Source organism: Notolabrus celidotus, chromosome 1, assembly GCF_009762535.1.
Source record: "Notolabrus celidotus isolate fNotCel1 chromosome 1, fNotCel1.pri, whole genome shotgun sequence".
Taxonomy (NCBI): domain Eukaryota; kingdom Metazoa; phylum Chordata; class Actinopteri; order Labriformes; family Labridae; genus Notolabrus; species Notolabrus celidotus.
In genome coordinates, this window is record NC_048272.1 from 24,050,693 (window position 1) to 24,072,350 (window position 21,658).

The following is a 21,658-nucleotide window of genomic DNA, read 5'->3' on the forward strand; positions in this document are numbered from 1 at the left end:
GTTTTTGTTCTGCTCTTAGGAACAACTAAAAGAGAGGAGCCGGAGGATCTGAGAGGCCTTCCTGGTTTATACACTAAAAGCATCTCTGATATATAGTCAGGTGAAAGGCTATGCAGTGCCTTAAAAACTAGTAAAATAATTTTACAATCAATCTTTACAGCCAATGTAAAGATTTTAAAATAGGTGTAAGGTGTGCTCTCCTTCTGGTCTTCGTTAAAACTCTAGCTGCTGTATTTTGTATTAATTGCAGTTTGTGTTTTGTGTTCTTTGGAAGACCAGAAAGGAGAGCATTGCAGTAGTCTAACCTGCTGGTTATAAAAGCGTGCATAGTCTCTCTGTGTTGCTCAGAGAGAGAAAAGACCGCACTCTAGAAATGTTCTTTAAATGATAAAAGGCTATTTTGGTGATAAAACGAACATGTGGTTTAAAATTACAATTGGAGTCAAATAGAACACCAAGGTTTCTTGCTTCTTGGCTTGGATTAAGTCCATGAACATTTAGTGTGGAGGCCAGTTTCTCTCTCTGAGCCTTTGAGCCGATGACAAGTACGTCCGTCTTGTCCTGGTTGAGCTGTAAAAAGTTATGTGACATCCAGGTTTTAATATCTAAAATGCAGTTAAAAAGTGAGTCAATCGGCCCAGTGTCCTGGCAACATTTAGCAAAAGTAGCAGGTAAAAACTTCCTCTCCTGTGATGAGATAGTGGGACAGAGGGAGGTGAAAGATATGTATAGAGACAAACAAACAGCAAGAACAATCACAGATACCACAGACCTATGTTAATGGCCAAAATATGTTCAATATTAGCAATGACAGCATAGTAATGATGATTTAAGTATGACTGATAATTGTAGCAGGTCTACTATTAGCATTAGCAACTATAATGATGACAAAATCTGTGAACTGGAAAGCTAACTTTCCTTATACTGAAATTCAGGCTGCATTGAAAAGCTGATGCCAACACCAGTAACAGTATTGGACCAGCATCCTTTTTTTCATGTTAAACAGTTTAAAATAAAAAGGAATATTTAACATTCTACTCTCCTGAAAGTCCCTGCATTCCCCTGGCATTCATGCTTTTCTCCTATACTCTTTGAATGCTGTCTGGAGTCTGGACTTTACCATGGATAAGTGCATGTTAGTTATTGTAGAGATGCTAAAAAAAGAAATAAATATATAGGATGTTTGAGCATTGTGTGTTCTTTCTCGTCCAATCCAGACATTACCACAGCATGGAGGTTTTCACTCACTATGACCTGATGAGTCTGAACGGCACCAAAGTGGCAGAGGGACACAAAGCCAGCTTCTGTCTGGAGGACACACATTGTGACGAAGGTAAATAAAGCTGTGCTGCTTCCTGGTTCAGTTTTATGACACACTGTGCTTTGTGTAGAGTTGTTCTTCTCACAAGCTCTGGTTGTACATGAGTGTCTGTGTCCGAGTGAAAATGTTAAAAACTGTATGATCAAGTTAATGGTTTGTAATGTTGCTGACAGGTATCCAGAAAAGGTACGAATGTGCAAACTTCGGGTCGCAGGGCATCACAGTGGGCTGCTGGGATACATACAGGCACGACATCGACTGTCAGTGGATTGACATCACTGATTTGAAGCCTGGAGACTACATCTTCCAGGTAAAACATTTGTTCTGCCAGTCTAGACATAGAAGATATACTGCATCTGCTGCTGGAAGGATTGTCTCATCTCCAGCCAGCTCAAACTCACAGACCAAACATATACCTGGACTTTCCACCTCTCATCTGCCTCTCTTTGACTTTCAGCCTAAGTACACTCTCATGGAGACATAAATAAACAAGCACAGGTTGTGAAAGAACACAGAGCTTTGTCTGGCTGCCATAAAAACTATACTATCTTCACATTGAAAGAAATATCCAAGACGAAAATCTTTATCAGCTGTAGATTTAAGAGCTTATTCTGTTCACTCACACTCTTCTTCTGGTGCTACTTTCATATTTTGCATTCTACTGTGTCGGTGTTCTACTTGTGAGTTAACAGTATGTACAAATTAAAAAAAGAATTTTGCTTCAAGATGCTGATCAAACACTCATTGCTCTTCCAGATTGTGATAAACCCTAATTATGAAGTCGCAGAATCAGATTACACCAACAACATTATGAAGTGCCGCACCCGGTACGACGGCCATCGGATATGGACATACAACTGTCATATAGGTAAGAAACTGTACCTTAAAGATCAACTTATCCTCAGCATGAAAAGTTGAAATATTAATTACAAAAGTCAGGTTACAAAGACAGTGGAGAGTGTTGCTGCATTTTGTCAGATGTTTTAGGAGATTCAACCTTTATGTAAAAATGTTGTGTTCGGGCGCAGATTTGGCCTGATGGCTAAATGCCAAATTCCACCAGATCCGTGTCCGATCCGTCACGGCACCGGATCTGATAAGTTTCTATTCTAGTCAATGTGTTAACTTCTTCTGGATCCACTCTGTTGCGCTCCAGCTGCATCTCTTATCCAGCAGATCGGAACGCAACGGATCTAATACGCCAGACTTCTATTTTTGCCAGATGCCGGAGCACGACGCATCAATTCAGCACAGAGCAGATGGAGCAGAACAGGAAGTCAGGCACCAAAACAAAATATAAACCTGGTTAATTTTCAGAATAAAACACTCTGTGTTATCACCAGATCGTTTTTAACTTAACCATGACAACAAAATGTCATTTAGAGTGGAGGCATGCCTTGAGTCATCAAGTCAGAGGTTTTCAGAGGACCATAAAGACAACATGGATGAGGAGAGGAGGAGGAGAATCCTTGATTTAGTGATTGCCACTTGAAAACCTTGGTGACATGACTCCAGCTGTCCGGCGGTCCTGCTCTGTGCTGCGTTTCACAACGCAACCGGTGGGTGTAGACGGACGAGAGCGCACAGAGCCGGACCGCCGCAGCGGATCTGAGATGCACCGGACACGGATCTGGTGGAAGTCCTGTGTAAATTGCGCACCTGTGAAGCGGTTGGCAAGGGTTTGATTCCAGCCTGCAGCCCCTTACCCCCCACTCTCTCCCTGTTTCCAGCACTATCCACAGGTCTCCCCACTCTAATATAAGGTGCAAAAAGCCCCAAAAACATTTTTTTAAATAAAAATAAATGTTGTGTTCAGCAAGTTTAGTCATTTGGTTCAATGTCACATTAAACATTGAACCAACTTGACTTTATACAAGTTTTGATACAGTTTTAAATACGACCTTTGTATCCCCCAAAAGCTTTACTTTAGTTTTCTTTCTATTCACCAGATAAAAGTGGTTAATATCCACATGTTTAAATTTTAAACCAGTATCACTTTTTTTTAACTACAATGCAACATTTTTAAGTTGTTTTAAATCAAAGTTGAAGTAGAGTGAAAAAGGCATAAACACTGTCCTCACAACATTACTGATTGCAGTGATTCTTTTATTAATCTTTTACAACACTGTAACTTTATTTACACAATGAATTAAGTACAAACAAAAAGTTAGACTTTTTATTGGACAGATCCGTGCTTAATGTTACTGTTGAGTCTTCTGTTCCCTGAAATTCTTCAATGAATGCAGTTCAGTTTACAATAACCACAGTCCTTTCACTCTCACATCAAACCCACACACAAGTTAATTTCAGGAAAATATCTTATTTCAACATGACTATTAAAATACTCTACTTCTTGACTTAAAGCTGGGGTTGGCAGTCTCGGAAAACTAGCATGAATTTGAATGTAGCATTTCCTCAGGACTCCGTCTAACCCCTCCTCTCCTCCCTCAGAGCTCCTCCAAAACGACCCCCCCCCCCCCCCCGCTCAAATGCACGAGCGTCGCTGACTTGCGACCATATGATGGTGACTGATTCAAAACCTGTCCTCACCAAAATATTATCATAGTGAAAGTTAAAAACACAAATAAATATGGCTGCTCTTAGTACTTACAACGGTCATTCTAGCAGTATCCAGTTGTACCGGTGACACGATATCAGGAGAAAAGTTATAACACATATAATACTGTAATCCTGTTTGTTAAACGTGTTCAGTGTAGATGTTCTTAATTCCTACAGTGTTGACAGTCAGTGAAGGCATCAGGAGAGGTGTAGAGTGTGCGAGCGGGAGAGAGGAGAGACAAGAGGAGAAGTTCTTCATTCATTCAAACATTGATTGTTGCTTTTTTGGTTGGCGTGTTCACGGCCGACAATGACCGGTTATTAAAACTCAACGTGTTCACAAATCGGCTCGTCATCCCTACAGCGTCGGACAGACGCTACAATACATCTACATTTCTGTAGGACTTAGTAAATGTCATTCATTCTTCTGCTTGTCAGAGCCCCCCTGGTGAGAGCTTTTTAGACACTGATCCGGACTACAGTCCTGAGCAAAGCACCTCATCGGGTCAGAGGGGACAGGCCCGAGGTCGAGCGAGAGGGGCAGTAAATAGAGTCAGGGGAAGCAGAGGCAGGAGACGGGGACTCGAAGTGCACACCGGGGAAATGTACGCGCAGGAGGCGGGCAGAACAGCAGGACGGGATTTCAATGGTTTAAAATTTTGGCACCCAAAAAAGGCTGATTTGTTGGCGTTTTCCCAGGTTTACTCCGGCTGTAGATAGCAGCTTTTTTCACTCTTTTTTAAGAGCACATTATGTATTGATTGCCATCAGGACATAAAGATCATTTTAACCAGTATAACAAAAAGTGTATCTAAATCTGATTACCAACCCCAGCTTTAATAGAACATATACACTTCTCTTTGTAGGTCACTCTCCTCTCTCAGAGGTAAGACTGGTGTTAGTCAATGACAAAGTGACTGAAAAATGACTTTACAGTAACCCAGATTTCCAAAACACAAATTTGACTTTATCAGAAACGTGAAATAAGAAAGAAATAGAACACTTTGCCTTGAAGGCAACCAGAAGAAGCTCACTTTGTGTTAGTTAGAGAAAACATGTTTTAAAAATAACTTAACATCTTGAACTTGTTTACAAAAATGAAAAAAACAAAAACATTTTAAAAGTTCTTCTAAGACCAGTACAACAACACTGTAAACTGTCTCTCAAGTCAAACAATAGCTTTACAAAACTATACTTTATCTTTTTAACAGATCGGATTCTGTTTATATAACTACATTACATCTGTCAGCTGGAGTTGACTCCCTTTAAAAACCACGTTGTGACTACAGCGCACAAAGTAATAGACATCTCTAAGCAAATCCTGAGAGTTAACCAAAGGAGGAATATAAAACTAAGAACCAGTATGTGCAGGATTTAGTGTCATCTAGTGGTGAGGGTGCATATTACAACCACTTCCCTAACATCAGGGCAGCTAAATTCACAAAGAATACAAAAGACCCTCTACTGAGCTAGATTTTGTTTTGTCCCTTTTGGGCTACTGTATGTACATAACAGTGCAAAAAGATGGTCTCCTTAAGAGGAGCCACTTGATAAAAAAGGGCTTGTTCAAAGATAACAAAAACACAACAGTTAGGGCACCATAGTTTAATTGTGTGCCCCATGTGCAGAAGCTGTAGTCTTCAACATGTGTGCCACAGGTTTGATAGGAACCAGCGGCCCTTTGAAACATCTCACTGCCCACTTTTCTACTTTATCCACAGTCCTGTCCTCTCAATAAAAGGCATAATAGGCCAAAAATAAACTGAACAAATACCATAAAATAATAAAAATATTTGTAGAAATTTGTAATCATCATTATCAATAGACCCCCTAACAAACTGGTCCTTACAGTTATAAAGGAAGTACTACTTGCACAGATTTATGATACCAATCCTGCTTCACCTGTGCAAGGAAGAAACAAAAACCTACCTGCCTGGAACACCCACAAAACACCTTTCAAGGCAACATGCAATCAGCCTAAAACTCCAATTCCCACCACTGCCTAACACTGGTGCACCATTGTTTTATAATTGGTGATCCAAACAGTGAACATTTAAAGTGTCCAAAGGGTCATTTAACACAAACAAACAGCAGCTTTGAGGCTGGCTCAGGGAAACTACAGCAGGGTTGGTGTTGCTTATCTTCACAGTCCCTGCTCTTCTGATCAAGAGAACAGCACTAGCCAGAACATAGCCAGGTGCTTGTAGCACCAGTGGAGCCTCTCAGGGGGGCAGTGAGCGAAGGCAGACCTCTGCTTGGATCTCTGTTGCGATGTCTAGAAAGTAGAATGACTGTTAGGAGGAATTCTGGATGTTATTACAACAGAACATTTCACACACTTTTATTGAGGGTGGCATTAGCTTGACTTTCCACTTATTGCTCAGCTTCTCCTGCGTTTGTTGTATTGTTTTATGTAACAAAGTATTGCTCTTGTCTTCATCTGTCTGTCTGACTTCACAGGTGGCTCACTGGGTTCAGACACAGAGGACACATTCCCTGGATTGCTGACCAACCAGATTTCACACAGGTAGACCAAAGATGGACGACGCAGACAGATGGAAATTAGCAGAGTGAATATGAATATGAATATTTGACAACCACTAGAGGAGCAGTGCTGGATCGTTATTGGGCTTTGGGCTCAACAGGTACAAAAGAACAATGACTCAAGGGGAGAAACAACTGCTTGCTTACTCAATCTACTACCCACATTCAGCTGTAAAAAAAAAAAAAAAGAAGTGTTCTTATGTTTTAATGCCTTACTGCCTCTGTTATCAGTGAAATGAAGGTTCTGATCTGGTGCTAATTAGGAGAGATGACTCAGCAGGTAGCAGCAATATAACTTATTAAATAAAGAGTTCAGTGACAGCCTCAAACTGAAAACCAAAGATGAGACCCACACACTGATGGATGTTTTCTTTGAATGAATGAAAGTAGTTTGCTGCTAAATCTGGTGCTACAACTAAATTTTGCACTTGGTGTGTTCCACATGATAGGAAACAGTGACAGTACATTATGATTACTGTAATGCAGCAAGAGTAAAAATATCTTGTTTTTTTATAAATAATGTATTGAACTTACAACAAATGATGAGAGCTGTAAGCAGAACTGTAATGCAGAGTAACAAAAGTTGGGATTGCTCAACATTGTTAGCCAGGTTGCCTCCAGTGGTGATTGCTTTACATTTCATTGATCTGTGACAAGAGTCGTAGGATTTGTTCCATATTTGAAATTTTAAAACAAATATTGTCAACATTAAGCTGTGGAGGAAAAGTGCTTCGTTTAAAGGATTTTTGCGTTTTACATACTTGAGCTTCACCTTTTCAAAATCTTTTATTTATTACATTTTTTTCTTATTGGTTTCCTCATAAAGCCATGTGTTTCTACTATGTACATCCCCTCAGCTTGCTTCTCATTGTTCAAATTGTCTTACATCACCACCATCAGGGACTATGATTACATTGTGGATGTTTTTCTTAAAAGCCACAGATGTGTGTGAAAATGCCTCCTTACTGTTTTGTAAATTAGTTTTTTTTAATGTAGCAAAATCAAGAATCCTTCATTTTAAAAGGGTACTTGCTGCTTGCTGCCTGACTGTTATTTTGTATGCATGGGTGAATGTGGACAAATATTACATTTTTTTAAATAAAAAATGGTTTAAGCAGATTATATTTACTGAATGGAGCCTTTTGTGTGTTTCAGTGTAAATAAAGTAATTCAAGGATGAAAACAGACTGAGGAAATAGCTGTATGATGACATAAAACTTTGATATATTCTATAGTTCATCATTTTGCACAGGTGTCTGTATGCCATGACATGCTAGGCTTATTGATCCCTAATCAAATGGGGATACAACATTTTGGGGACCACCATCAAAGACTCAAAATACAAGGGCTGGTTTTTCTTTTACATTTCTTGTAGGAAGAAAATCTCAGCCACAAGTTGAATTTCAGGTCAAAACTGATTTAATTTCCAAAATTCCTCTTAGTGCTTATCATATGCTTACGCTCAAAAATCTATTTAAACGAGTGGTGTCCAAATTTTTCAAAGAGGGCCACATTTGATGTTGTCAGAATACCTCAGGGCCAGTGGCTCCTACCGAGACTTAGTAATTATAAAAGGCATGTATGAAATGTCTATTTAATAACAATTATTTTAAACTTTTTCTCAATAAATCAGTAACTAGGTAGTCCTCGGTTCTCCATAAGCCACGTAAACATTAGCAAACTTTATCTTCTTCTGGAGGAAAATGTTTTTCATTCGGGTCGGGACATGTGGGAAAATATTGTCTCATTATCTTTCTATGGCAGGATCACAGTCTGGATTTCATCACACTCCTTTTTCATGTTGTTTTTAAGACTTGTCTGACCAGCAGACAACATTTTAAGAACTAAATCATTATTTTCCTGAGGAAGTTCTGAACAATTTGTATACAATTAATTTAGCCTTTTCTGCACAATTTCATAATTCTGATCTTGTCTTGTGTCCTCTTTTGTGTCTTCTGAACTTTTAGTGTTCATCAAGAACATTTTCACATCATGATGAAAACATTAGTTTGAAGACCTGTCAACTTTAAGAGTTCTTGTGTTTCTTCTTTATTACCGCCTTGCAGAATTCCCAGAGCTTTGCCTTTATACAAGTAGTCCATATGAAGCTTTTGAGACGTTTCTGGATTGACATTAGTATTGTTTGTGCACTTGAAAGAAACTGCAAATGTACAGATGATTCAGAATGTGATTAATTTCTGTGCTAGAAATAACACATTGTAAGATGGAAGCTTGGGGCCACAAGTAAATGGACCTTGGGCCGCGATTGGCCCCCAGGCCGTACTTTGGACACGCCTGATTTAAACCTTCTTTAGCCTGTTTACCTGCTTTAGCCAACAGAGTTTGCTCTCCCCTTCAGTATCTCTGCACTCTGCCTCGTCCTCGCAGCCCTAAGGCTCTGGTCACCATCCTCTGGGCCACAGCACAGTCGGTCCTGGGCCGTTCCTTCACTGGCTGGATAAATTCTGGAAGATTGCACAAAATCAACCATTTGAAATCAGCGTTTTAGTACTAGGACAAATAACTGATTCACAGAAATCCCAGTACATAAACAAAACAAAGATAAACATACCACAACAAGCATTTCATTTAGTAATTCTTTACCTGCATGTCTGAAGGCCTTTCCTTTGGCTTTTTTACTCCCTTTAGCTAGAGCTCGGGCTTTCAGCAGCGGATGGGAGATGGAAAGGGCCTGAAGTGCTGCAGATGACATTACTATATGTGAGCACATTCTTGGTCATTTCATTCATCATTTAACCTCAACCCCAGTCTAGTGAGTTCTCTTACCTGCCGACTCACTGGAGAAAACTCCCAGTGCATGTGTGTCATCGATCCACTTGATCTTCATTCCACCGTCACTGTGAAAGACAGAAAACGCAGGATGAGACATAAAGGATGCTTTTGCTTTAAATTTGTTGGTGTGTAATAAATACAAAACCTAAAACACACATTACATATGGATATAAACTGACAGAAAGAAAAAGAGGTTTAGGATTAAGAGTCTTTGTTCGCACCTGAACTCTGTAAAAGCATCCAGGAGGTCTTCTGTTTTGAACATAGCCGGGAAGTTATAGATCTCGATCACATGGCGGAACTCCTCCGGGTTTAAATACACATTCTCATACAAGGAGTAGTCATTCTGAGTGTGCTCAGTGGAAAAAAGGACTTCCTCTTTTAAATGTGCCTTGATCTGATGAGACAAAATCAAATTAACTGGTAACAATTTTTGCAGTGCAAAATAAAATAAAAAACACTCCAGTACAGAGCAATAGACCAAGGAACATACCAAACTAGCAAGATCCTCAGTGTCCTCATCCTCCTCCAGAGACATGTCAGCAAAGCAGGACACAGTCTGGTCCCACACAAGAGGCTCAGCATCTTGAAGCGTTTGCAGCACCTGCGGACAAAGCTCTAAACTGTCAGCAACATGACTGCGAGCACCCTCCTGTGAAGTTTCCTGTCCGGGTGTGGATGAAGACTTTTTTGTAGTTTCAGGCCTGGAGCAAGAGTCAGACAAGCTGCTAATGCTGCTACAGCTACTTGAAGCTAGACTGTGCAGCTCTTGGTCCCCTGAAGGTCCCAGAGGGTTTTGTAAAGACAGTCTCTGGCGGGCGGCTCTTGGCATGTAAAGTGGTTTGTCTGGCCTCCTAGGTCCTCTGCCTCGTGGTGTGATTGAAGGTTTAGGCTTTACATCACTCTGCATTTCACTGGGACTATTGTTGCTTTCCAGGTCACTGTCTTCCTCCACCGCACCCCTGCAGAAAAATAAAAATAATTTCATATTATTTTTTCATAGCTTTTAAAAGTTCCTAAGTAAGAAAATGCTGTACGTTTTGCACCTGAGCTCTGAATAGCAGACCACCACTCGACGGCACCAGCTCTCCCCTACTGAGAAGGTTGTGAGCTCAGGCAGGTCCTCGATAGTCATGTGGATCAGATACCGCAGTCTGCTGGGTAGAGGGGGGAACAGGAGCACCCTGGGCAAAGGGACACAGAAGGTATGACCGCACAGAAACCAAGCAAATCTGTGATATTACTTGACACTCACAATAACTACTTTGTAAAAGAAAAAAATATAGCTCCCCTTGAATTACACCCCCGCCAGTGAAGCACAACACTCAGGTGATTCTGATCTACTTATCAGAGGATCATCAAGCATTCACCTGTCAGCTAGGGCTCACCTGGTGAGAATATTACTGTGCCCCAGGGCTCCAGGGAATTATTGCAAGTTAAGTAGAACTGTCATAGTCAACAAGATAGCATCAGAACAGAGAAAAGGCAAAAGGGGTCCAATTGATTTCTAAGCTTTTCCAATGAAACAATGCAACTAAAAAATAGTGGGAATATTTACAGCTGGCTGTGTTATGCTGCAGTTAGACACCTGCCCAAAAAAACTGAGTGACACCCTGACCAAGGAGACATATTCTTCACAGACATGCTTCTGGTTTGCACTTTTGATTGCATTAGACTCTCAAGCCAAGAACACATTTCAAAGCTTTGCGAGAACTACCTCTTGACACAGTCAGAAACATGTTGGGATAACAAAAGTCATCAGGTTTTGTTCAAACATGTGAAGACCCTGACTGAACAAGTGCATGTACAGTGTCATAACAGAGGGGTCGGTGGGGAGAGGGAGGTGGTATACTGACTAAAACTATATCCTGAAATCCCTGAAAAGTTTGGGCAGATGTTATCATTAGTTCTCAGAAGGGCCCAATTTGAAAAGAGACACCTGAGCAGTTGTGTTTGACTTCAGACCCTGCTGGGTGTAACCCTGAATTCCTATTTGTCATTTGAAATGGGATCTCCTTTGAGTATGCAGGAAAAAATAGTTCAGGTTAGACGCCTCACAGCAAGACAGGTGACAAGCAAACACAGAAACAATTCCAGAAATTACTTGAAACTGGTTCAGAGTTAACAGTTAAACTCATCCAACCAGGAAGAAATACTAATGCTTAAATCAGGTTGTTTTATTTTAATTACATGGGGCAGAAATGGAAGGTTTAGTCTACTCATGGGGGAACATGAGAGCAGCAACAGACGGGATCTACCTCACAAAAGTTTTAGTGCTATCAAGTGAAAATCATAATTTATCCTGGTATAATAAATGTATTACAGTTTCTGTGCCATTGTATGAGTGGTTCAAATGCAGTGGTGGACAAAGTACACAGCCTCATTACTTCAGTCAAAGTAAAGATAATCCAGGTCAAATATTACTCCAATACAAGTGAAAGTTGTTCTGTCAAATTACTGCTTGAGTTAAAGTCCTGAAGTACTTGCTTTTAAAAATACTTAAGTATTAAAAGTAATTTTTAAAATATCTCAAAACATTGTATTTTCACAAAGCACGAGTGCAGTCAAGAATACATAAGAGTACATTCTGTTACATTATGTTTATCTAGAAAACATTACTTTAAATCTCTAAAAACTATACCATGGAATAAAAACAGACACTAAGTCACTCCAAGCACAGACAACTTAGTTTGAAATGTTCATCTTGAATTAAACAAATGTTACGTAGCTCAACACACTTTCTCAGGTTGGACTGAATTTTTGTACGTTTGTGCAGAGTGGGAAACAGGGAGAACATTTCAAACCATATGTATCATTCTTCATTTCAAAAACCTCTAACACGGGCTGAAGATATGGTCATGGGAGCTCAGGTGGAGAATTATAGCCATCATCACCACCTCTAAATGAACTGCCTGATCTGAGTGAAACATGCTCTGTGTTTGCTCCACGTTCAACCATGGAGAAGCACGATACACAGGTACAACTAAACCACTGAGACAAACAGAACTACACAAACACATTTTACTGTCTTAGGGATCAGATTTCAGAAAAGAGAAGGAAATTCATGAGCTGACTTCAAAGCAAAAGTAGTGAGTAACTAGAGCACTGATAGAAATGTAGTGGAGTAAAAAGTACAATAATTGTCTTCTAAATGTAGGGGAGTAAAAATAAAAAGTTCCAACAAAAAACAATACTCAAGTAAAGTACAGATACTCAAAAAATGTACTTAATTAAAACTCAGGTAAATTTACTGTTAACTGTCCACCACTGTGTGACAACAAGGTACATAAAAAAAGAGATGCACAATGTATTTATAAATATAAGCACAATTTCTGACACAAAGGAAACACATTATATCTGAGTTTTAACCATAGACTGTAAATAAAAAGGGTTTTAACCTACCTCTTGCGGTTGCTCTTCTGCTGGTATGTGTCGAGCTCATCCTTGACTTTATGCACAAATTGACTCTCTTCCTTTGAGGGATAACAGTAAAATGCCATCGAAACGAAGACACGCAGGGGAGGACAGAGAGGGACGGAAGCCTGGATGGACAATATCAGTGACAAAGTAAACTTAGCAGGAACAATAACTGAATACATGATAAGCCATAAACATACAAATACAGTATGACCCCAGTCGACTTGTTAGCTACCAGTGTTAGAAACGTTCGGGACAAAGAAACATTCGTGAGGTTAGCAAAGTTAGATTTGAACAGAAATCCATCTTGATTTGTGTTTTATTCCGTTTCAACAAGCATCACCAACTTAAATACAAAGGTTATAGACTTCAATTAGCGTTAACACACTCAATCAAACAGTCTACCAAGCGTTAGCTAACTTGTGTTAATCAGCAATGGTTTACCGTGATTGTTGAAGTGTCCTTGTTAATACCGGGGTTGTTCAGTAGAAAGTTGTGTCCATGGTAAACAGATTACTAGTATCAGAGTCACTGGCAGCCGGGAGCTAACCATAGACTGTGTAAGAGCTAACTTGCTGTTAAAATTCAGCTTCCGGAAGCAGCCAGGTGTCGACATGTGTAGGGACTTCCGGTGCGACCTCTTCAAAATAAAAAGCGACTTCTCGGCCAAACTTGAATCAAGCCTTAGATCTATGAAACCAAGCCGCAAGACCCAGTATTCAAGGGCGTGTTCGGAACTTTTTGACCGGGATGGCTCAACTGAGGCTCTGACATAGGCAGGGGTGGCCAGTGCATTTACAAATAAATAACATTTACCCTTTCTGTCTTCACAACATACTTTAATTAAAGTATTAAACAGTTGTTATATTCCTTTTGACTTAAAAAAAAAACAAAAACATAAAGTGGCATAAATCTTCTAAGCTTAATTCTTTAAGGACTTACAAAAGATGTTTTTTCAAAGTCACATTTGAGGGTACTAATAAAGAAATCTACCATCAGCCTTTTAACTCATCCCACATTATAGATTTTATCCATAGACTGTATCAAATATGGACATAGTATCCGTGACATCATCCATCTGTTCCTGAGAGCTGTTTTGAAGCCAATCGACGGCAGCAGCCATATTGGAAATGCGGAACTCAACCAGGCATAGTGTGACATAAAGAGGCGGAGTTTGAGCCTCCTAGCCAACAGCTATGTGTTCCCGACCTGGAGTCACGTCAGTCATGGGCAAAAACTCGTAATCTTAATATCTTCTGAAACGTTGCGTTAGAAAAAAATTCGTCCACCTTACAGTGTGCTGATAGAGAAATTAGCTACGTAGAGCCAAGCCGTTTTTTGAACCAGGCTGTAAACATATTTATTAATGCTGCAAAGTTCGTCTTGTTTTAATTGGTGTGTATGTGGTCTCCAGTGTTTCTGCAGCCAGTCTCAAGCGGATTCTCAATGAATTGCAGTTTCTAACACTTTTGCATGGGCTTCATAGTTTGAGACCGGGGGTTGCCGCTTGATTTTAACAGAAACCCCACCTCTGACCAGGCAAACAGCCAATCATAGTTTAGGATTTTGGAGTGGCCCCTGGGGTGGCCAATTGGATTTCAAGGAATGCCAGTGCCACCCTTGGCCACCCCTCTGGACACGCCACTGCCAGTATTAAGCATAATTACGGTTAACAAACTGCAAATATGCAGTTTCACTAGCCATAACTTGAGGCTAACCCACTGAAGCTAGTATGCGAGTACTAAAATGCACATTACAGTAGAATTACACCTCCAATCGTTATCGGAATAGAAGGTACAACTTTATAAAAATGCAACAAGTTTGACTTTCAAGGCTAAGTACTATGCTCAATCAAGGATCGCTAAAAGCGTGGTTTATCTAATAGACAGGTTGGTGAGTTGTAGCCAGCAATGATTCATCACGCTGCATTATATGACAAGCCTTTTGACATTTAACAGATGCAGACACCAAAAATGGTTATTTCAGATAGGAAGAATATTGACATTGTGGATATCTGAAAAATGAAAGCCCAACACACAGGAATGGCAATGTACTAGCAAGCTACATAGATATATGAAATGACAACAGTGGATGTAAAGAATGTCTATATCTTTAATAGATTAATGATTCTTAATTTTTAGGAATAGTTTTGGATATCTAAATACATTTTACAAGAGCTAATTGCATAGTGCACTTTAGAATTTAGTAAAAAGTCAGACACAAGGAGCCATACAGTCTTAAGAGAAACAAGGGCTTTTATTTCGATAAAACAGAGAAAGACACTTGTAAGAAAAGTACACAATTTTTATCAACCGCCCACTATCGCAATCATCAGTGGAGTTCAGAGTGTTTAAGGTTTCTGTGGTGTTTTGTGATAATGTTAAGGGAATGACATTCGCAATATAGAAAGTGATCTTTATGAGATCTGTGAGATCAAGTGCAGAGTCATGTTATTCATTAGTGATAATAGTAAACATGCTCCATTTTTGAGGCTGCAAACAAGTCAACGCTAGACCTTACCTTACATTGTGGGTATTTCACAGGATGTACCCCCAAAATCATTCACATTCATTCACCGATGAGAAAACATTTGCCTCAACAAAGGCTACAACCTCTCTGTCAATACTTTAGAGCACTGCCCATCATAATTACCATTTACAGGCAGTGCCAGCAATTTCGACCCAACATATATAACTAACATTTCAAGGTGATTACAGATTGATGTTTTATTACCGGTAGTTGTATAACAATACACAAGTCCAATCACTTATATTAACCATGGTCAGAAAGTTGCATTTAACATAATGGCACTATTCATAAAGACTGGCTTGATCAACTAGGACATAATTTATACAGCACAGCATTTATAAAAAGACATGAAGACACTTTTACAAACATAGAAGGAAAGGCAGACAGTAGAGTATTTATAAATAACAGAGAAAAGTTATAGATCAAAATTATATACATCCATTCGGGTGAAGCAGATGTCTGATTATGTGCTGCCACACACATGTAGAGTATCTGGCCAGAGTCATAAGCCTATACAGAGAGGTAGAGAGAAGGAAGACAACAGCTTTACCACGGCTTCATAGTTATTACTACTACTACTGAGGTGTTGTGACAGGATGGTAGTTAATAATCTGCTGAATGATAAACTCCTATCTTTCTTGATTATTTTTGCCGCTCTTGCATCGAAGCTGTACATCTTTTCTTTCAGCAAATTCTGTCCTGTACATGCTTGTGTGGTAAAACGTCAATTCCAAAGAAGCTGCTTACACTAGGGATGCACGATATTATCGACACATTATCGGTATCGGACGATATTGGCTTTAAAATGAACTATCAGATATTGGCCAACACGCTGATATCTGCCGATACAATTAACTGATAAAATAATGGGCTGCTGCCCACATGTTGGGCTCATGTTTTAAGTTAAATCTGAATTTAAGCAGCAGTCTGTAAGGTACATGTAGCTGACTAATTTACGCACATTTACTGTCAAAGAGTAAACTATGTTATTTAATTTGGGTTTAATTGCTGTACAGTTGCACTTTTCACATGTTCCCTGTGAACAGAGGTTAGGTTTACTTACTGTGTCAAATGTGAAATTGGCCAAATTTGCCCTGGTTGTGGGTATTGTTATGATTGTCTCATGGAGAGCATCATCCAAGTTTTAAGTAGGATGTATCTTTTTGTATGAATTTTGTTTGAAAGCAATTGTCATAAATAAATATGCAGTTTTAAGTATTACATATTTTTTCTTATTTTGCACAAGAAATAAATTTTACATAAAAATGTGATGGAGAATCATTATAATACTGTACGCTAATTCCAATACAGAAGAGAATTGATGATCTAGACCCACATATGATGAGTTGTGAAATATCGGCATATCTGATATTGGCAAAATATCCAATATCGTGCATTCCTAGCTTACACTTTGAGTTGCTTTGTTAAATGTTAAATAAGAAACAGAGTTTGATGATTTGAAAATTATTGAAGCCTCATATCAAATGTGAAACAGTGCAAAGACAAAATATCAAATGTTGAAACTGCCATTTACGGTAAAGACACTTCAACAGTTATCTAACATATAGCCAGTTAACCTACAACAGGATGACTTGTGGGTCGACTTGGAGCAACGTGGAGGTCAAATGCCTTATCGATCTAGCATATTTTTCGAATGCCACTCATAAATATACAGATGTCTACAAGCTTATGTGTCTGCACATGAATGAGAGGGGCTTTACCTGCTCTGCTGAGCAGTTTTGCGCAACTGTAGAACTCCTGGCAGCTTTATCTAAAAGTTTTAGTATTGAGAAGGACAAAATCTCCTGATTCGACAAGCTGAACAAAGTGGTCAGAACTAAGTCAGTTGTTGAACCAATAGATGTAATGGAGACCTGTGATATTGCTTTGCCTACCAGCTCTTCTGATGATGCTGAATTGATGGAGACTGCATTACCGAGGCTATACCAAAACATCCAGTCTTTAAAGTGCGTGATTTTGTTTGCCTTTGTTGGTCATCACTATCAAATGAGTTTCAAAGGCAAAGGCAGAGTACGTTAAATGAAAATTTGAAGTTGTAAAAGATCAATTTGAGCCTAGATTAAAGAAAATTAAAAAAAACTTTTGCAAGTCTCATGTTCAAGGAAAATCCCTCCAAATACTTCAGTTCTTCTTCTTAATGAAGAAAAGGTAAAATTGGATGTCCTGCAAACGTACCTGGACCTGACTCTACACTAAAAACACTTAAAAGACTCCTTACCCCAAATTACTTTATCTTCCAGAGCCAATACTTCTGTCCTCAAAGATGGTGATTTCAACCTAGGAGAAATCAAGTTAAGGGAAACACAAAATGCTACATTCCCACCCCCTCATGTACTTATCAAGAGTGTTCTACTGGCCTAATTACTAACTAGTGCAATCACACAGGGAACCTTGCTAAAGGCCTGATCCTTAACAGTTGTATTTGATCATGAGACTTAACAAGGACAACTAAAATACCAACATTTGAAAACTTCATAGCTGAAGAAGAATCTGCATCAGCGTGATTCAGTGTGATCTGGTGGAAAATCCTAAAACAGACATACTCTAGTCTTGTTAATTATATAATTAGTCTAACATAAGCCAGATGAAGGATACAACTCTCAAGCCTCTCTCTATTGGATCGGTCAAAAGCAAACCCCTGGGTGCATAAATCTTCTCATTCTGGTCTTTAATGTACCTGGCAATCTTCTTTAACACCTGCATACAAAGAGACATGACAGAGTTAAACACATTTAAGAGGTTAAATTATATCAAGATCTGTCCAACCCACCTTATACAGCAAATACAAAAACTGATGACATACACTGACTGAACATAGTGGAAGTGGAAGTTTTACCTTTTCATAGTGTGTCTCCATACAGAGGAAGATTGTATAGGCAGTTAAACAAGCAAGACAGCCCTCCAAATAAGACTTTCCTCCCAGCTTCTCTGCCTCTGCATACAGATTGTTTAGAGTCTGGACAGTTTCCTCAAATTGCTGCTTGTCGATCTGAAACCACACAAAAGGTATTACATTATACACAATCATTTAACCTTAGTCAACAAGAAAAACAGTCATGTAAACAGTTGCATTTTCAGTCAGAGCAGCAGAAAAATGGAACTCACTTCCTACTCACATTAGAGACTGTACAAGCCTCAGTGTTTTTAAAAGTACACTGTATTTATGTCTCAAGGAAAAACAATCATGTGATCATTGAGTTAATCCTCTGAATGCATCAAACCAGAGACAATTAAATAAATGTGTTATTAGTGAGGGACTGTTGTGGAGTATGTAATGTTTTAAATGCTAGTATGTTTTTATCATTTGTATTGTACAATCTTTTACATCTTCCTGCCCAGGGACCACAGATGAAAATTAGCTTATAGCTAGGGTTGCAAAGGGGTGGAAAATTTCCAGTAAATTTCCATGGGAAGTTAAGCTGGGGAATTTGGGAAATATTCCAAGGAAAGGTATCATATCCAAGCATAAATATTTGTTTTGTTATAAGCAGACATCCATCCAAAATAATACAATTAATAAAGTTCTACTTACAAATAAATCTGTTTTAAGTGTTAAATATTCTATTGCACAATCAATCCTTTCATCGGAGAACTAAAACATGAATGTTGAGTTAAATATTACTCATCCTCCTGACCCAACCCTTTCAAAAAATTACAAAAATGCAATCCCAACAAAGTCCCATTCAAAATGTGAAGTGAAAATAGCCCCTCTCCCTTCAAAAAGTACCAATCAACATGCAAATAAAAAAGCATCTTCTTGCATGAAATCTGGTTGTTTTAGTCAGGATTATGCTAAAATATATTTCCCCCAACTCTATTTAAGTTCCCTATTAAGAGCCAACCTTCAACTTAGTAAATTCCTTGTTTATTCACATTTATTCCCATGGAAAGTTTCCAACTTTGAAAATTCCTGGAATTTTGCAACCCTACTTATAGCTATCTCTGGCTTGACAGTTTTTTGTTTTGCACGGCCCCTATCAAATAAACTAATAAATAAAAACATAATAAATACCCTTGACTCCAGTTCAGAGGGGAACTTGGTCTGGAACTTGCAGATGGTTCCTGAGCTGTAGTCTCTCTGGACAAACACTTTGGAGGAGACAGTTGGCTGCTGGAGATCCTGTAAGCTGTGGGTCTGAATAAAAACATGTGTATTATAAAGACAGTGTTTCAAGTGTCAATCCTTATTTATACAGTCTATGGTGTCAATCTGTTGGTTTGGGGCAGTTGCACAGATTGTTGAAAGCTACAACACACGCTTAAACTAAGATTCTGTGTCCACATCTGAAAACCTACAACGCCTTCCAGGTCCTGTCTCTGTTTCCCATTCAGAGAGGGTTTCCTGTAGCAGTGCCGTCCGCGAGCTAACATGTAGAATGTCGTGATTGTATTGTCTATCTAATGTGATGACGCTCATATCACTTCGTTGATGGTCTCTATTGTTGTCAATATATTATGACAGATTAAAAACGTATGACGATATGTGTTATCATTAGCTCGCTGAGAACTACGACGGCGTTAGCTTTTACTGCTAACCCTTCGACGTCACTGAAAAGTATAAAAACATAATTATCGTTTAAAAGTCAGCACGTGTCAACAGAGGAGAGAAAACATGTTACAGCCTGGTCTCTGACTGAGTGACAGCATTAAAAAGAGAATAAACCAAGTAAACCTTACCTCAGCCATGGTGGACGTTTGGCCTGGAGATACAGCACATCTATGCTCCTCCAGTACGAAGAGACTTCCGGTCCATTACTTACAAAATAAATGTCCTTTACACAAAAAGGTACCGCAGAATAAATACGGCGTAGTTGGATCTGTGATTCATTCTGTTTGACATGGAAAACGTTCACGTTTTTTAATGATTAAACGATAATTGATTGTTAACATTTCCAAAGATCTATCACGGAAAATACTTACATACATCCCTAATTTAAGGAGATTTACCTTATTTGTTTTAATATTTAATACTTTAATTTGGGAATTGTTCATTTTCTATTTCTCTATAGCCTAATTGTGCTGAAATTTTCCAACAAGGTATTTTTGTGTGCAGTGGTTTTATTTGAGTCACAACACACCTTAAAAATGAAAAAGGATTACTTTGTTTACAAAGAAATATACGAGAAAACATATATACTGCAACTGTCCATATCTGAGAATTGAAATAAAATAATAGTTATTTAAATTTTGAGTTCAATCCAGTTATCTTGAAAATCGTTAGAGAATAGTTAGAGAATCATTGTGAACCAAAAATCGGGATTCGAATCGAATCGTGGCTTGAGTGTATCGTTACATCCCTTTTAAGAGGTTAAATTATATCAAGATGTGTCCAACCCACTTTATACAGCAAAGACACTATGGAAAGGTAAAACTTCCACTATGTTTAGTCAGTGTATGTATTCAGTTTTTGAGTCTCCATACAGAGGAAGATTGTATAGGCAGTTAAACCCAAGAGTACCCTACTGCAGGCAAGATGGCGCCGCCACAACATCCACACCGGAAGTCCATACCGGAAGTCCATACCGGAAGTTACAAAGCTAAAAACGTTGCAATAACACCCACACCGGAAGTCCATACCGAAAGTTACAAAAATAAAAGCCTTGAAAAACAGGAACGTGAACGCAAAATAAAAGCCTTCAAAAACACGTAGGTTTATGCGTAATTCTATGAACTTTTTTGCACTTACATTTTAATCGTATCAGTATTATTGACTAGTTGATTGACTCCAAAAGTGTATAGGCTGTTGAGAATTTACTGTTTTGAGAAGTTACTTAGAAGCCTGCACGAATCACTAAGTTATAGTGTTAACGTCTCAGCCATGCACAGCCTTTTGTTCCGAGTGTGTGTTGAAATACTTAAAGCTGATTATGATGCTGCCGTGATGACATCTGCATATGCCTCTCTTGTTTTGTCTGGGTCATGTGCTATTTTATGTTGTGTTAGCCTGACTGTACCTCAGTACAGTTTGCTGTAGTGTTTGTTCCAAATTACCTTGCATGCTGTCTGCCTATGTGATCACATGTATAGATTAATGAATGAATGAAATACAGATCCAGAGTAGATCCACAGTCACGAGAGAAGAGCAGAATGTTATCTATGGTGCAGGGGCGAGTGGAGGAGGAAAATGTAGAGGTGTGTGGTGACTGTTTCTTTTTTAACATAATTTGTAACACGTTACAATGACACAGTGACAGGGGTGTTCATTAACCACAAGAACAAACGGAGGGAATGGTTTCTCCTTCTATTTTGAGACATTAGATGGGCGTAAACACTCTGAGCTTGTCAAACAGTTTTATTCAGATTGAATGCTTTATGCATGTACACCAATGTCTTAACAAGATCACTTTATTTGGCGTCCATGAAAACATTGAAGTTGGAACCTTCAATTAGAATGACTAGAAAAACTGCAAATGTATACATAGCTACTGTTTCTTTCCATCCAACCCCTACTTGAAATGTAGAATTATACTTTAT

At 38.9% G+C, this 21,658-nt stretch overlaps 3 protein-coding genes across 4 annotated transcripts in view; 1 reads left to right on the top strand and 2 right to left on the bottom strand.

The window, feature by feature from the left end:
• loxl2a (lysyl oxidase-like 2a) overlaps positions 1 to 7,546 on the top strand; it is a 34,879-nt gene extending 27,333 nt beyond the window's left edge. Inside the window, exons 11-14 of the mRNA XM_034684838.1 lie at positions 1,218 to 1,333; positions 1,495 to 1,631; positions 2,078 to 2,189; positions 6,341 to 7,546. Of these exons, the coding sequence (XP_034540729.1) occupies positions 1,218 to 1,333; positions 1,495 to 1,631; positions 2,078 to 2,189; positions 6,341 to 6,411 (436 nt within the window). The 3' untranslated portion in view covers positions 6,412 to 7,546. The remainder of the gene's footprint in view (positions 1 to 1,217; positions 1,334 to 1,494; positions 1,632 to 2,077; positions 2,190 to 6,340) is intronic.
• r3hcc1 (R3H domain and coiled-coil containing 1) lies at positions 3,407 to 13,262 on the bottom strand. Of its 2 annotated transcripts, XM_034684846.1 has the most exons (9): positions 13,079 to 13,262; positions 12,620 to 12,759; positions 10,264 to 10,401; positions 9,711 to 10,179; positions 9,439 to 9,614; positions 9,212 to 9,282; positions 9,029 to 9,124; positions 8,749 to 8,889; positions 3,407 to 6,155 (listed from the first exon to the last, which is right to left on the bottom strand). In XM_034684846.1, exons 2-8 carry the CDS (start codon positions 12,715 to 12,717, stop codon positions 8,780 to 8,782), a joined length of 1,158 nt encoding a protein of 385 aa, XP_034540737.1. In that variant the 5' UTR covers positions 12,718 to 12,759; positions 13,079 to 13,262; the 3' UTR covers positions 3,407 to 6,155; positions 8,749 to 8,779. The 2 variants fall into 2 exon arrangements, with proteins under 2 accessions (XP_034540737.1, XP_034540743.1); XM_034684852.1 differs by lacking the exons at positions 12,620 to 12,759; positions 13,079 to 13,262 and adding an exon at positions 10,473 to 10,526 and having other exon boundaries at positions 4,697 to 6,155.
• A 1,609-nt stretch (positions 13,263 to 14,871) lies between these two features.
• On the bottom strand, positions 14,872 to 19,988 carry golga7 (golgin A7). The gene is made up of 6 exons (XM_034688986.1): positions 19,862 to 19,988; positions 19,197 to 19,319; positions 18,021 to 18,173; positions 17,780 to 17,881; positions 17,403 to 17,461; positions 14,872 to 15,673 (listed from the first exon to the last, which is right to left on the bottom strand). Exons 1-5 carry the CDS (start codon positions 19,868 to 19,870, stop codon positions 17,414 to 17,416), a joined length of 435 nt encoding a protein of 144 aa, XP_034544877.1. The 5' UTR covers positions 19,871 to 19,988; the 3' UTR covers positions 14,872 to 15,673; positions 17,403 to 17,413.
• Between the last annotated feature and the right edge of the window lie 1,670 nt (positions 19,989 to 21,658).